Raw genomic sequence first — 17,526 nt, forward strand, 5'->3', positions numbered from 1 at the left:
GGGCAGGAAAAAAAGAATGAGATACCTTCCTGAGAATAAAGAGGAAATCTGTTCCTCTCATCAAAAGATCCAGAAGAAAATCTGAGAAATTGTATGCCCGTGTGCCATCCTGTATGGAATGCAAGATGATACAGCCTTTACATCCATAAAACCAAACAAGATGAGAAGTGAACTGAATGACATGAAAAGGAAGATGGAGGAGATAAATTTACACCAAGAAAGCAAGAACACAATGGTAGATTAGATTACATTCAGTTCAGTTCAATCGCTCAGTCACGTCTGACTCTTTGTGACCCCATCGACGGCAGCACACCAGGCTTCCCTGTCCAACACCAACTCCTGGAGGTTGCTCAAACTCATGTCCATCAAGTCGGTGATGCCATCCAACCGTCTCATCCTCTGTCATTCCCTTCTCCTCCTGCCTTCAATCTTTCCCAGCATCAGGGTCTTTTCAAATGAGTCAGTTCTTTGCATCAGGTGGCCAAAGTATTGGAGTTTCATCTTCAGCATCAGTCCTTCCAATGAATATTGGAAGCTTCAGCATCAGTCCTTCCAATGAATATTCAGGACTGATTTTCTTTGGGATTGACTGGTTTGATCTCCTTGCAGTCCAAGGGACTCTCAAGAGTCTTCTCCAACACCACAGTTAAAAAGCATCATCTACTCAGCTTTCTTAGATTACATTAAAGGAAATAAAAGGCAGAACTGATTCATAAAGAGAATCAAACCAAGGATGTGAGTGAGGGTGCTCTGCTATTTCTCTGTGTGCCCCCAGATCCAGTCCCTGCTGTCTCTCTGTTCTACTCTGCATCCTGACAAGGTGTGCGCATTGTGGCTAGCCCCTTCAAGCTAACACGCAGCCCCGTATAGCTGGCTTCTGGCTGGGTTCCGCCAGGGGAGACACCATTGGAAATTGGAGGTGGAGGGAGAAATAAAGCCAAGGTGTTTCTCATCCTCTTCCTCTGTCCTGAGTAGCTTCTACAGCAACACGTCCCTCTCCATGGCTCCAGTATCCCCAGACAGCTCCTTCTCAAAGTCACAGCCTCTGCCAGGCAGCCCCTGCCTGACTTGGTTCCAACCCCCCTTGAATCTCTCATAACAAGAAGCACAGGCTTCACAATTGGTTATTTCTAAGTCTCAGTGACATCATCAAAGAACCATATGCCTTCTAAGCTCAGTAAGTCAACCTGGCCCTCAAAATGGTCCTTTTCTTGGTCCCTAAATGGCTTCCAGCAACTGTTCCAACCAGCTTCCTGTTCAGATTCAGCCACTTTTCTCTAGAAACCCTGAGGAAGTCCTTTTCTGTGTTTTATTGACCCCGGTTGGCTTAAACCCGCCCTTCCCCAAACCATTAAGTGGTAATGAGAATAGAATGATCATGATTCAATTAATCTAATTGTCTGGAGTGTTTGGAAGTCAACCACAATGTTCACTACAAAGGACTAATGTTAAAAAATCTTCTTAATTGCAAACAAAAAAAAAGTCAAGAAATTAAAAGACAAAGTGATAGTCATAAAGGGCAGAGAGCCAACTCACAGATAAATGATATTATTGAAGAACCCACAACAAATGGATCAGAAATAATCATCAAAGACGTAATAGAAGAAAACGTAGCTGCACTGAAAAGTCTTAAAGTATAGGACTTCAATGGATGTTCTCTGCAAATCAGTGATGAGAGACACACACCTATATACAGTCTAGCAAAACCATTCTTAAAAGGCACAGAAAAACCTAGCAAAGCATCCAAGTAAAAAACAGGTTCCTAAAGGAGTAAAAATCAGACTGGACTCTGAGTTCTATGCACTATTATCATAGGACAATTAAATATCATTTACAGATTTTTTATTTTGACCATGCCACGTGGCTTGCTGGATCCAAGTTCTCCAACCAGGGATTGAACCCAGGTCATGGCAATGAAAGCACCATATCCTAACTACTGCACCACCAGAGAACTCCCCATCTACAGATTTTTTATATTTTAATTGAAGGATAATTGCTTTACAATGTTATTGTTGGTTTCTGTCATACAACAACTTGAATCAGTCATCAGTTCAGTCACTCAGTTGTGTCCGACTCTTTGCGACCCCATGAATTGGAGCACGCCAGGCTTCCCTGTCCATCACCAACTCCCGGAGTTCACTCAAACTCATGCCCATGGAATCGGTGATGCCATCCAGCCATCTCATCCTCTGTTGTCCCCTTCTCCTCCTGCCCACAATCCCTCCCAGCATCAGAGTCTTTTCCAATGAGTCAACTCATCGCATGAGGTGGCCAAAGTATTGGAGCTTCAGCTTTAGCATCAGTCCTTCCAATGAACACCCAGGACTGATCTCCAGAATGGACTAGTTGGATCTTCTTGTAGTCCAAGGGACTCTCAAGAGTCTTCTCCAACACCACAGTTCAAAAGCATCAATTCTTCGGTGCTCAGCTTTCTTCACAGTCCAAATCTCACATCCATACATGACCGCTGGAAAAACCATAGCCTTGACTAGATGGACCTTTGTTGGCAAAGTAATGTTTCTACTTTTTAATATGCTGTCTAGGTTGGTTATGACTTTCCTTCCAAGGAGTAAGTGCCTTTTAATTTCATGGCTGCAATCACCATCTGCAGTGATTTTGGAGCCCCAAAAATAAAGTCTGACACTGTTACCACTGTTTCCCCATCTATTTCCCATGAAGTGATGGGACCAGATGCCATGATCTTTGTTTTCTGAATGTTGAGCTTTAAGCCAACTTTTTCACTCTCCTCTTTCACTTTCATCAAGAGGCTCTTTAGTTCCTCTTCACTTTCTGCCATAAGGGTGGTGTCATCTGCGTATCTGAGGTTATTGATATTTCTCCTGGCAATCTTGATTCCAGCTTGTGCTTCTTCCAGCCCAGCGTTTCTCATGATGGATTCTGCATAGAAGTTAAATAAGCAGGGTGACAATATACAGCCTTGATGTACTCCTTTTCCTATTTGGAACCAGTCTGTTGTTCCATGTCCAGTTCTAACTGTTGCTTCCTGACCTGCATATAGGTTTCTCAAGAGGCAGGTCAGGTGGTCTGGTATTCCCATCTCTTTCAGAATTTTCCACAGTTTATTGTGATCCACACAGTCAAAGTCTTTGGCATAGTCAATAAAGCAGAAATAGATGTTTTTCTGGAACTCTCTTGCTTTTTCCATGATCCAGTGGATGTTGGCAATTTGATCTCTGGTTCCTCTGCCTTTTCTAAAACCAGCTTGAACATCTGGAAGTTCACGGTTCACGTATTGCTGAAGCCTGGCTTGGAGAATTTTGAGCATTACTTTAGTAGTGTGTGAGATGAGTGCAATTGTGCAGTAGTTTGAGCATTCTTTGGCATTGCCTTTCTTTGGGATTGGAATGAAAACTGACCTTTTCCAGTCCTGTGGCCACTGCTGAGTTTCCCAAATTTGCTGGCATATTGGAGTGCAGCACTTTCACAGCATCGTCTTTCAGGATTTGAAATAGGTCAACTGGAATTCCATCACCTCCACTAGCTTTGTTCGTAGTGATGCTCTCTAAGGCCCACTTGACTTTACATTCCAGGATGTCTGGCTCTAAGTGAGTGATCACACCATCGTGATTATCTTGGTCGTGAAGCTCTTTTTTGTACAGTTCTGTGTATTCCCTGGTGGCTCAGAGGTAAAGCATCTGCCTACAAGGCAGGAGACCTGGGTTCAATCCCTGGGTCGGGAAGATCCCCTGGAGAAGGAAATGGCAACCCACTCCAGTACTCTTGCCTGGAAAATCCCATGGATGGAGAAGCCTGATATGCTACAGTCCATGGAGTTGCAAAGAGTCGGACACGACTGAGCAACTTCACTTTCATTTTCTGTGTATTCTTGCCACCTCTTCTCAATATCTTCTGCTTCTATTAGGTCCATACCATTTCTGTCCTTTATTGAGCTCATCTTTGCATGAAATATTGCCTTGGTATCTCTAATTTTCTTGAAGAGATCTCTAGTTTTTCCCATTTATTGTTTTCCTCTATCTCTTTGCATTGATCGCTGAGGAAGGCTTTCTTATCTCTCCTTGCTATTCTTTGGAACTCTGCATTCAGATGCTTATTATCTTTCCTTTTCTCCTTTGCTTTTCGCTTCTCTTCTTTTCACAGCTATTTGTAAGGCCTCCCCAGACAGCCATTTTGCTTTTTTGCATTTCTTTTCCATGGGGATGGTCTTGATCCCTGTCTCCTGTACAATGTCAGAAACCTCCATCCATAGTTCATCAGGCATTCTATCTATCAGATCTAGTCCCTTAAATCTATTTCTCACTTCCACTGTATAATCCTAAGGGATTTGATTTAGGTCATACCTGAATGGTCTAGTGGTTTTCCTACTTTCTTCAATTTAAGTCTGAATTTGGAATAAGGAGTTCATGATCTGAGCCACAGTCAGCTCCTGGCCTTGTTTTTGCTGAGTGTATAGAGCTTCTCCATCTTTGGCTGCAGAGAATATAATCAATCTGATTTTGGTGTTGACCATCTGGTGATGTCCATGTGTAGAGTCTTCTCTTGTGTTGTTGGAAGAGGGTGCTTGCTATGACCAGTGCGTTCTCCTGGCAAAACTCTATTAGCCTTTGCCCTGCTTCATTCTGTATTCCAAGGCCAAATTTGCCTGTTACCCAAGGTGTTTCTTGACTTCCTATGTTTGCACTCCAGTCCCCTATAATGAAAAGGACATCTTTTTTGGGTGTTAGTTCTAAAAGATCTTAGCGGTCTTCATAGAACCACTCAACTTCAGCTTCTTCAGCATTACTGGTTGGGGCATAGGCTTGGATTACTGTGATACTGAATGGTTTGCCTTGGAAATGACCAGAGATCATTCTGTCATTTTTTAGACTGCGTCCAAGTACTGCATTTCGGACTCTTCTGTTGACCATGATGGCTACTGCATTTCTTCTAAGAATAGTCTGACACAATGTGGTCCGCTGGAGAAGGGAATGGCCAACCACTTCAGTATTCTTGCCTTGAGAATCCCATGAACAGTATGAAAAGGCAGAATGATACTGAAAGAGGAACTCCCCAGGTCGGTAGGTGCCCAATATGCTACCGGAGATCAGTGGAGAAATAACTCCAGAAAGAATGAAGGGATGGAGCCAAAGCAAAAACAATACCCAGTTGTGGGTGTGACTGGTGATAGAAGCAAGGTCCGATGCTGTAAAGAGCAATATTGCATAGGAACCTGGAATGTTAGGTCCATGAAGCAAGGCAAATTGGAAGTGGTCAAACAGGAGATGGCAAGAGTGAAAGTCGACATTCTAGCAATCAGCAAACTAAAATGGACTGGAATGGGTGAATTTCACTCACATGACCAAATCAGTCATAGCTCTCTCTTTCTCTCTCTCTCTCTCTCTCTCTCTCTCTCTATATATATATATATATATATATATATATATATATATATATGTATGTGTGTGTGTGTGTGTGTGTGTACAACTATATATATTTATATATCCCCTTCCTCTGCAGCCTCCCTCCCACCGCACCCCCCATCCCACCCCTCTAGTTCATCACAGAGCACCAGGCTGCCATCTACAGATTTTTAAAGAAAAGGCTTAGATGCTAGAATTCTATATTCAACCAAGATAGCTCGTATTTTACTGGCAAAAGAAAGACACATTTAGATATCAAAGGTTCATAAGACATGCCTTCTGAGTGCTTTTTAAAAAGAAATATTTCTTTTTATCCATTATTTATTCAACAGATGTTTATTGAGCACCAGCCATTTGCCAGAGTCATACTAGGTGCTTAGGATACCTAATGAGTGACTATACTGGGGGGAAAGTATTGCTGCCCTCATGAAGCTTACATCCTAATGAGGGAGATGAGCATTAAACAATGAGCATAATAATGGGCCAATAAAGTGATAAGGACTGGGAGAGAGGAGCCGAGGGAGGAGGCAGCATGTTTTAAAGAGGGTATTAGGATGGATGGTTTTGAGTAGACTTGAGAGAGATGAGGGAATCAGCTAAGCAGGTGTCTGGGGAAAGAATAGCCCAGTAGATAAGACGAAGTCCACGACTCCAAGGCTGGAGTGAGCCTGACCCACGTGGGGGACAACAAGGGAACCAGTGGGGCTGAAGGTGGAGAGAAGCCGTGGGACAGCATCAGGAGGTGAGAGAACTGGAGGAGGGGACAGGCCGTGGGGTCCCCGAGGCCACTGCAGTGACGTTGGCCACTGGATTGGTTTGAGCACTGGAGTGGTATACCTTGACTGACGTTCTCTGAGGCTCCTTGTGGTCTCCGTGTTGAGAATCTACTTTAGGAGGAGCAGAATAGAAGTGGAGAGATGGCTTAGGAGGTTGTGGCCACAGTCCACCTGAGGGATCATGCTGGCGTGGACGAGGGCGGTAGTCTGAAAACGGGGAACACCTGGTGGCCTAGTGGCTAGGATTCCAGGCTCTCGCGATCACAGTCCAGGTTCAGTCCCTAGTGGGGCAACTGAGATCCCACAAGCTGTGCAGCACAGCCAAAAAGGAAAAGAAATTATGGATTCTGGATATCTCATGAAGGTAGAGCCAGCAGGATTTCTTGACAGACTGGATACAGGATGCGGGATATGTGAGGAGAGGAGTTAAAGATGACTCCAAGGCTTTAAAGATGACTCCAAGGCTTTTAGCCTGAGATGTTGGAAGGATGGGTGTGCCATCGAAAGGTAAGGGGAAGCTTAGGGAGAAAGGACGTCTGGGGCTGGGAGGAGTCTCGGGTGTTCTGTTTTTGATGCCTTAAGTGTAAGATAGAGCCAGCCACGAGGAGCTAATCAAGTAAGCAATTGGATATTCAAACCTGGAGGTTGGGAGGGAGGTTTGACCAACCTGGAGATAGACTTTAGAGAGTTGGTGGCATTTGGATGGTGTCTAAAGCCAGAAAATGGAATGAGATCACCAGGGAGGGAGAGCAGAGACGAGGAATGAGGACTGACTCCAAGGCCATCCCAGCACAAGAAGACGCGCAGGCGGGAGAGCAGCAGAGGCAGCCGAGTAGAAGCAGCAGCGTGGGTGGCGAAGGAATGAGCGTGTGGCTTCTGGAAGCCAAGAGAAGGACATATCCAAGTGGAAGATGCGGTCAGCTGTGTCAGAGGTGGATGCGGCCCGAGGGGAGGCAGAGCCCTGACCACCGGGTGCAGCCAGCTCAGGGCTGCTCTTGGCAAGGGCTGATTGGGTGGGGTAGGGGAGGCTGAAGGCCAAAGGGAATGAGGGTACTCCAGCTGCCCAAGAGATGATGGGTAAAACCATCTCAGAAATGGGAAACTCAGTCTGCAGAGTCCCTCAACTCCACCTCTTAAATATCTCTCAAAGTCTTTCTTCTTTTTCCATCCTGGCTGCCACCAGCTCAGTTTAGGCCACCATCATCTCAGTGGTAAAGAAGGCACCTGTCAGTGCAGAGGACGTAAGAGCCCCTGTTTTGATCCCTGGGTTGGGAAGATCCCCTAGAAGAGGAAATGGCTACCCACTCCAGTACTCTTGCCTGGAGAATTCCGTGGACAGAGGAGCATGGCGGGCTACAGTCCAGGGGGTCACAAAGAGTCAGACACGACTGAGCAACTGAACATGCACAAATCTCTCCCCTAGATTGCAAAAATATCCTCGTAACTCAACTCTCTGCCTCCAATATGGCCTCGTGGAACTCTTCTCAACACTGTAGCCATGGTGATACTTCTAAAATTAAAATCTGACCCTGTCACTTCTCCACTCATCACCCTTCAAGGGCTTTCCGGTGCCCTGAAGATAAAGCCCAGCTTCTTATCGTGGCCGACAGCACGCTTCCGGCTCTGACCTGCTGTCCTCTCCAGTCTCAATTCTCACTACCCACCCCACCCCCCATGTCAAACCTCACATCGCAGTCAATATTGTTTACATATGTATAATTTTATTTATTTACTTATATTTGGCTGTGTTGGGTCTTTGCTGCTTTGTGAGAATTTCTCTAGTTGCAGCGGTCGGGAGCTACTCTTCATTGGGATGCGTGGGCTTCACATTGCAGTGGCTTCTTTTGTTGGGGGCACAAGCTCTAGGGAGCGTGAGCTTCAGCGTTTTGATGCACGGGCTTCGTTGCTCCATGGCACATGGGATCTCCCTGGACCAGGGATGGAACCCGTGTCTCCTGCGTTGGCAGGCAAACCTTCATCTACTGCCCTCCAAGGAAGTCCCACAGTCAGTACTTTCTGTTCCTTCTCACCTCCCATGTCTGATAATTCCTTTCTATACCTTGACCATCCTAGTCCTCAGAACTCTCCACATCTTTTGGAACTGCTGTCCCATGTCTTAGCTTGAATGTCACTTCCTGCAGAAATCTTTCCTTGACCAACTCACCACACCATTGCAAATCTAGGTCTGACTCAGCTGTCCTTTCTAGCACCTGGTGATTCCTCCACCAGAGTACTATGGCACCTACATGTTCATTATTACTACTAGCATCATGAGAAACGCTGGGCTGGAGGAAGCACGAGCTGGAATCAAGATTGCCAGGAGAAATATCAATAACCTCAGATATGCAGATGACACCACCCTTATGGCAGAAAGTGAAGAGGAGCTAAAAAGCCTCTTGATGAAAGTGAAAGAGGAGAGTGAAAAAAGTTGGCTTAAAGCTCAACATTCAGAAAATGAAGATCATGGCATCTGGTCCCATCACTTCATGGGAAATAGATGGGGAAACAGTGGCTGACTTTATTTTTCTGGGCTCCAAAATCACTGCAGATGGTGATTGCAGCCATTTGCTTACTCCTTGGAAGGAAAGTTATGACCAACCTAGATAGCATATTAAAAAGCAGAGACATTACTTTGCCAACAAAGGTCTGTCTAGTCAAGGCTATGGATTTTCCAGTGGTCATGTATGGATGTGAGAGTTGGACTATAAAGAAAGCTGAGCGCTGAAGAACTGATGCTTTTGAAATGTGGTGTTGGAGAAGATTCTTGAGAGTCCCTTGGACTGCAAGGAGGTCCAGCAAGTCCATTCTGAAGGAGATCAGTCCTGAGTGTTCATTGGAAAGACTGATGCTGAAGCTGAAACTCCAGTACTTTGGCCACCTGAAGTGAAGCACTGACTCCATGGAAAAGACCCTGATTCTGCAAAAGATTAAAGGCAGGAGGAGAAGGGGATGACGGAGGATGAGATGGTTGGATGGCATCACCAACTTGATGGACATGAGTTTGAGCAAGCTCAGGAAGTTGGTGATGGACAGGGAAGCCTGGCATGTTGCAGTCCATAGGGTCGCAAAGAGTCAGACATTACTGAGCGACTGAACTGAACTGAAGGAAAGACATATTGCCAAGTTAACTGAGTGGTCAATCCAAGGAGCTGGGAAGAAAAAAGGAGAAAAGAATTAATAAGATGAAGGCAAAAATTAGTGGATTGGAATATTTTTAAAGAGAATTGATCAAAGAAATTCAATAGCTGATTTCCTGACCAAAAAAAAAAATTAAAATAGAATTCCAGCAAGACATTAAATATGCAAAACACAGTGCAGAGACAATCCCTGCTGCTGCTGCTGCTGCTGAGTCGCTCCAGTCGTGTCCGACTCCGTGCAACCCCACAGACGGCAGCTCACCAGGCTCCCCCGTCCCTGGGATTCTTCAGGCAAGAACACTGGAGTGCGTTGCCATTGCCTTCTCCGGAGACAATCACAGTGAGTTCCAGATGAGAAAGGGTGCTTATTCCTAGATACAGTGCAGATAACCGTCCCCATCCAAATTTGTTCTCCACCTGCATGGACCCATCTGCACGTCTCCTGGCTCTCTGCTCCCTGGGCTTCATCAGGGAAGAGTCCCAGAAGCCAGGGAGGAAGGAGAGTGAAGTGAGAGGGTGTGTTCACTAGGTACCCTCTCAGCTTGAGGTTGGTGTGAGTGTCCCTCCGCTCCTGGTGAGACAACCCACTCCGTCCCCTCACCCTGCAGGCCCAGGAGTGGGAATCAGCTCCACTGCCCGCTCTGTGTCAAAGCACTGCTCCTCGCCGTTATTCTGCACACACACCTGGCTAAACAAGCCCTGGATCAAGAACCCTCCTGGAATAATCTCAAATGTGCCCTCTGTTTCCTGTTACCACCCTGACCAGTACACCTGCAATGCTGAATTTCTTTTTTTTTTTTCCAGGAAAATATAGATGAACAAAATTAAGCCAAGAATAAATCAAAATAAAATATGCCAGTAACTGAAAAAATAGAAAATATTATCACCTGCAGCTAAAGGTTCAAATGCAAAGTCCATCATGCTTTCTTATTTCCTATAATTATCTACTTTTCAAAATCTCCCAGAGTATTAAAAAGATAGACATCATCTCAGACAGTTTTACTAAGTTAACACTGAGTGACATTAAAACTTGACAGTAATGTTAATAGCTCAAAAAACTAAAACTGTAAAGCAAATTTATTTATTAAAAGATGAAAAATATCTTAACAAATTGAATCTACCATTCTATTTAGAAGACTAGCCAAATAGAGACTGTCTTATGAAAGGCAAAATAGGTCAGTATTGGATAATCTTTTTGTAGCAATTTGGCTAGAAAACATTAAAAACTTAAATCATGAATCTAGTAATACAAAGACATTTCCTTAACTTAGAACAAAGTACTTATCCCCTTCACGGATCACAGCCTTGCCATGGCAAAGGGCTTGCATAAGTCGAGGAAGCTCTGTGCTATCCCGTGCAGGCATACCCAGGACAGACAGGTCGTGGAGACAGGTAGTGGAGAGTTCTGACAAAACGTGGTCCGCTAGAGGAGGGAACCCACTCCAGTATTCTTGCCTGGAGAGCCCCATGAACAGCATGAAAAGGCAAAAAGGTATGACACCAGAAGGTGAGCCCCAAGGTGGGAAGGTGTCCAGTGTGCTACTGGGGAAGAGCGGAGGGCAGTTACGAATAGCTCCAGAAAGAATGAAGACACTGGGCCAAAGCAGAAATGATGCTCAGTTTTGGATGGGTCTGGTGGTGAAAATAAAGTCCAGTGCTGTAAAGAACAATATTGCATAAGAACCTGGAATGTTAGGTCCACAAATCAAGGTCGATTAGACATGGTCAAGCTGGAGATGGCAAGACTGAACATTGACGTCTTAGAAATCAGTGAACTAAAATGGACGGGAATGGGCAGACTTAATTCAGATGACCATTGTATCTATTACAGTGGGCCAGAATTCCTTAGAAGAAATGGAACTATAAGGAACTATGTTGCTTATAGTCAATAAAAGAGTTCAAAATCCAGTACTTGGCTACTGGACAGAAACTGTAAGGACCTAAAAGAAGCAGAGGAGATTGAGAAGAGATGGCAAGAATACACAGAAGAATTATACAAAATGGTCTTAATGACCTGAATCACCACAGTGGTGCAGTCACTCACCTAGAGCCAGACATCCTGGAGTATGAAGTCAGCTGGGCCTCAGGAAGTATTATTACAAACAAAGCTAGTGGAGGTGATGGAATTCTAGCTGAGCTATTTAAAATCCTAAAAGATGATGCTGTTAAAGTACTGCACTCAACATGTCAGCAAATTTGGAAAACTCAGCAGAGGCCACAGGGCTGGAAAAGGTCAGTTTTCATTCCAAACCCAAAGAAGTCAAAGAATATTCCAACTACTATAGAACTGTGCTCATTTCACATGCTAGAAAGTTTATGCTCAAAATCCTTCAAGCTCGGCTTCAGCAGTATGTGAACTGAGAACTTCCTGATATTCAATCTGGGTTTAGAAAAGGCAGAGGAACCAAAGATCAAATTGCCAACATTCGTTGGATCATGGAGAAAGCAAGGGAGTTCCAGAAAAACATCTGCTTCATTGACTACACTAAAGCCCATCATTTCATGGCAAATAGAAACAGAAACGTGGAAGCAGTGAGAGACTTTATTTTCTTGAGCTCCAAAAATCACTGGATGGTGACTGCAGCCATGAAATTAAAAGATGCTTGCTCCTTGGCAGGAAGGCTATGGCAAACCTAGACAGCATATTAATAAGCAGAGAAACCAGTTTGCTGACAAAGGTCCATATAATCAAACCTATGTTTTTTCCAGTCATCATGTATGGATGTGAGAGTTGAACCATAAAGAAGGCTGAGCACCAAATAATTGATGCTTCTGAATTGTGGTGCTTGAGAGTCCCCTGGACTGCAAGAAGATCAAACCAGTCAATCCTAAAGAAAATCAACCCTGAATATTCATTGGAAGGACTGATGCTGAAGCTGAAGCTCCAATCCTTTGGCCACCTGATGGGAAGAACGGACTCACTGGAAAAAACTCTGATGCTGGGAAAGATTAAAGACAAAATGAGAAGGAGACAGCAGAGGATGAGATAGTTAGATAGCATCACGACTCAGTGGACTTGAATTTGAGCAAACTCTGGGCGATAGTGAAGGACAGGGAAGCCTGACATGCTGCAATCCATGGGGTTGCAAAGAGTCAGACACAACTTAGCAACTGAAAAACAACAAATTTATGTGAATTCACAAAATTTATTTTTTGTGAATAAATTTTGTCAATAAATTCACAAATTTATGTGAAACTACTATCCAAGATTATGGTGAAAGATTAGAGACAGTCCTATTAAATTTAGATGATGCCTCTTATCAATTACTGTCATTTAACATTGAATTTTAAAGCTCTAGTCAATGTAATAAGACAAGGAAAATAAATATTAATATTGAGGAGGATAAAATATTATTTTCAAAAATGATTTTCTATCTAAAAAATAACCTTAATAAATAAAGTATATTTATAAATCAGCGAGGCTTCCCCTGTGGCTCAGCTGGTAAAGAATCTGCCTGCAATGTGGGAGACCCGGGTTCAATCCCTGGGTTGGGAAGATCCCCTGGAGAAGGGAAAGGCTACCCACTCCAGTATTCTGGCCTAGAGAATTTCATGGACTCTTTAGTCCATGGGGTTGCAGAGAGTCGGACATGACTGAGTGACTTTCACGATGGTAAAAAAGAACGCAGTATAGAGAAAATGAGCAAAAGACATAATCTAGCAATTCATAAAGAAAAAAAGACAAATGTCAACCAACAGTAAATATTTCAACTTGTCCCTATAAATTTAAATGATTAATGAGATGATCTGGGTAGGAAGAAAGAGGTCCTCTCATACTCAGTTCTTCAAAAAGGGTAACAACTTATACACTTACAGTTTGACAGTATGTTTTAAGACCTTTAAAGTATACACTCTCATTGGAAACCAGAGTTAAAAGAGACACGTGTACCCCAGTATTCTCACAGCACAATCGCTAGGGCGTGGAAGCAACCTATGTCCATTGGCAGAGGAGTGGATAAGGAAGCTGTGATACATAGAAACAATGGAATATTACTTGGCTATTAAAAAGAACACTTTTGAGTCAGTTCTAATGAGGTGGATGAAACTGGAGCCTATTATACAGAGTGAAGTAAGTCAGAAAGAAAACCACCAACATAGTATATTAACATATATATATGGAATTTAGAAAGATGGTAATGATGACCCTATATGCAAGGAAGCAAAAGAGACACAGATATAAAGAACAGATTTTGGGACTCTGTGGGAGAAGGGGAGGATGGGATGATTTCAGAGAATAGCACTGAAACATGTATATTACCATATGTGAAATAGATTGCCAGTCCAGGTTCGATGCATGAGACAGGGTGCTCAGGGCTGGTGCACTGGGATGGCCCTGAGGGATGCGATGGGGAGGGAGGTGGGAGGGGGGTCAGGATGGGGAACACATGTATGCCCGTGGCTGAGTCATGTCAATATATGGCAAAAACCACCACAATATTGTAAAGTAATTAGCCTCCAATTACAATAAATAAATAAAAACTATGGAGAAAAATAATAAACATTAAAAAGGGGGGAAAAAAGTATACACACCCATTGACTTGCAGTTCTCCTTCCAGCGATTCAGTATAAGCAATCTAAATAAGAAAGGTTGGACACAGAGAAACTATATTCAAGGTATTCATTGTTGATAAGATAAAAAAATATTATACAACTTAAAATAGTTAGCTCTTTCAGTTCATTATGATACATTCATACAATATTATATGGCCACTAAAAATAATATCTAAATGCTCATTTGTAATTTTTGAATTGTTCACAATCTATTTTGATGAAAAGTCAAGTTTCAAAATAGTATGCAAATCACTAGCTCGTTTTTGTCTTTTATACTAATTCCTTTCTAAATACATAAAACCTTAGTATATACAAAATGTTGATAGGTGTTATCTCTGAAAAAGAGAAATCTGAAATTTTAAAATCTTGCTTACGCTTCCCTGTGGCTTAGATGGTAAAGAATCTGCCCGCAATGTGGGAGGCCTACGTTCGATCCCTGGGTTGGGAAGATCCCCTGGCAACGCACTCCAGTATTTTTGCCTGGAGAATCCCATCGACAGAGGAGCCTGGCGGACTACAGTCCATGGGGTTGTAAAGAGCAGGATGTGATTGAGCGACTGACACTTTCCCTTTCTGTAACTTAAAGGGGTGTTACATCTGCAAGAAGCTAGGTAGTGGTTTAGTCAATAAGTGTCTGACTTTTGCCACCCCTGGACTATACCCCTCCAGGCTCCTGTCAGTGGGATTTCCCAGGCAAGAATACTGGAGTGGGTTTCCATTTCCTCCTCCAGGGGATCTTCCCCACCCAGGGATCGAACCTGGTTCTACTGTACTGGAGGCAGATTCTTCACTGAATGAGCCACCAGGGAAGCCCAGAAAGAAGCAGGCAGGTTGTAAAGGGGGCAGCTGCCTTGAGTGCGTTCAGGAGCCCGTGAGCAGGACGCTGGCCAGGCTTGCAACTGGCTCTGACTGTTGTCTACTGCGGCTGTTTGGTGCCTGACCTCAGAAAAAAAATGGCTTAACCTCAGTTTTTCAACCGAGATATAAACAAAACCGTTTCACAGCACTTGGTAAATCCTAAACCTCAAAAACAGAGAATAATGAAGTTGCCCTGTTGTTATTTAGTCGCTAAGCCATGTCGTGACTCTTTTGCAACTCCACGGACTATAGCCCACCAGGCTCCTCTGTCCATGGGATTTCCCCAAAATCAAATCTGAATTCCATCAAGCTTCTAAATCCAACTACTAATTTACAAAAAGCAGAGAAAAAGAGGCATCCCACAGGGATACAATCAGCAAAATCCCAACAGTGAGAAACTCCACAGGATGAATAACCCAGTTTCTTCAACAAATAAATCACACAAAACAAAAAAGAGAGATCTGAAAATACATCGTACCAACCAATGTAAAGCTGTTGGGCTTATCTGAATTCTTATTCAAGCAAACAAATGATTGTTTTGATATAATGGCATTTAAGAGAAATTTGTGAATTTAAATATAGAGTATACGTTAGATGATACTAAGAAACCAGCTTCCCACATGGTGCTAGTGGTAAAGAATCCATCTGTCAATGCAGGATAGATGGATACAGGTTGGATCCCTGGGTCGGGAAGATCCCCTGGAGGAGGGCACGGCAACCCACTCCAGTATTCTTGCCTGGAGAATCCCATGGACAGAGGAGCCTGGCGGGCTGTAGTCCATAGAGTCGACAGTCAGACATGACTGAAGTGACTTAGCATGCACACAGTGGGGAACTATGGTTAATTTCTCAGCTGTTACAATGATTCTGCATTTGTGTTTCTTCTAAACGTCCTTTAAGAGACACACGAATATTTATAGATGACATGACCGGCTACGTTGAATTTGCTTTCAAATAACATGGGGGTGGGGGGGCTGGAAGTGTGGCGAGGGCAGGATGGGCCGTGAGCTGATGGTGAGCACGCGAGCGTTCACCCCTCTGTCCAGTCTGCTTTTGTGGATTTTCAAACTTCTCCATGACGACAACGAAAGATTTCCACTTTTAAAAAGCAAACACTTTCCATCTTTATGATGAAGCCAATGGACCTGAATTGCAGAATTTGCCAGTTAGAAAACAAGCACCCTTGGCCAGTAGGGACTACGAAAATAAACCAGAAAGGCCAAGGGGAGAAAAAAAGTCCAACAGCAAAGCAACTCTTCTCCCCCAACTTCCTGACACACTAGAAAACTGAAGCCAGAAATTGGGGACGCCCCCCTTGTGCAGACTCCTCCCCCACCCCACCCCAGCCCCCCACTGCACCCCTCCCCCCACCCAGACGTTCTGATTTCTTTTCTCTGAGCAGCTCTCCAGACTCAGAGAGCGTCAGCATATCCCTACTGGGAACTCCTTGGCCCAGACACCTGGGGCCTGACCAGGACCCTATTGTATAGTTAGTTAGTTAGTTCAGTCGCTCAGTCATGTCCAACCCTTTGCAACCCCATGAATTGCAGCACTCCAGGCCTTCCTGTCCATCACCAACTCCCAGAGTTCACTCAAACCCATGTCCATCGAATCGGTGATGCCATCCAGCCATCTCATCCTCTGTCGACCCCTTCTCCTCCTGCCCACAATCCCTCCCAGCATCAGGGTCTTTTCCAATGAGTCAGCTCTTCGCATGAGGTGGCCAAAGTATTGGAGTTTCAGCTTCAGCATCAGTCCTTCCAATGAACATCCAAGACTGATCTCCTTTAGGATGGACTGGTTGGATCTCCTTGCAGTCCAAGGGACTCTTGATACTGGGATGCTATTGTTCCCTGGGAGGGTCGAAAGGTCACACAGCCAGGAAGTGGCTGACGCATGATGCAGGCACCCCCTCCCACCTCCCCAGCCTTTTCCACCTGGCCCCAAAACCCAGCCCACCCAAAATGTGTCTCCCACCATTTCCGACCAGGTGCTGAAGAGCTGCGCAGCAGTCCCCGCTGTCATCGAGGTTCTTTTCAACTCCTACCCTCAGCTCCGCGTCTCCGAGTCCTGGAAGGAGGTGATCCCCGAAGAAGTGTTTCAGGTGAGAGGGTGGCCCCTTCTTCCTCCGTTAGTATAGACTGTTGTCTTACTTCTGTTCTCCTATGTGGGGTTTTGCACTCATATCCGGGAAAGGATGAAACATCTGGGGAAGGAAAGAGAAGGGCAAATTAGGGGCATGTCTGAGTGTTTCTGTTTTTTCTTCTGGAGGCTCAGTACTGACTAAGCCCATGGGTCTGGTTGGGGTGCTGTGGGCTGTAAGGACCACCCTGGTTTAGGAAGGTCAGGGCTCCATAACCAGTGTCCAAGGGAGGGTGGGCCATGGAGATCCAGACTCCTGTGTGTCCGCTTCACCTTCTGACATCTCAGGATACGACTGAGGCAGCTGCAGGCACTGCATTCATACACGACAAAGTCCACAGGTGACTGCTGATTAAGAAAGAAACTTTTTGTGTGTAGAAGCCTCTAGAAAATGGGCCCTCACGTTTTATTGACTTGAGTCCTGTGCAGATTATACACACGCATGCTAATTTGCTTCAGCCGTGTCTGACTCGGTGCATCCCTACAGACTGTAGCCCTCCAAGCTCCTCTGTCCATGGGATTCTCCAAGCAAGAATACTGGAGTGGGTGGCCGTGCCCTCCTCCAGGGGATCTTCGCGACCCAGGGGTCAAACTTGCATCTCTCAGGTCTCCTGCACTGCGGGCGGGTCGTTTAGCACATTCTTTACGACTGGCGCCGCCCGGGAAGCCCCTGTGCAGATTAGG

At 44.6% G+C, this 17,526-nt stretch overlaps 1 protein-coding gene across 2 annotated transcripts in view; it reads left to right on the forward strand.

Annotated features, from left to right (window-relative positions):
- Positions 1–17,526, forward strand: part of ASB18 (ankyrin repeat and SOCS box containing 18) — a 76,657-nt gene that overhangs the window by 57,749 nt on the left and 1,382 nt on the right. For both annotated transcript variants that reach the window (XM_018040801.1, XM_018040795.1), the window contains one exon: positions 16,691–16,804. In XM_018040801.1, coding sequence (XP_017896290.1) covers positions 16,691–16,804 — 114 coding nt within the window. The remainder of the gene's footprint in view (positions 1–16,690; positions 16,805–17,526) is intronic.

Source organism: Capra hircus, chromosome 3 (assembly GCF_001704415.2).
Source record: "Capra hircus breed San Clemente chromosome 3, ASM170441v1, whole genome shotgun sequence".
Taxonomy (NCBI): Eukaryota; Metazoa; Chordata; class Mammalia; order Artiodactyla; family Bovidae; genus Capra; species Capra hircus.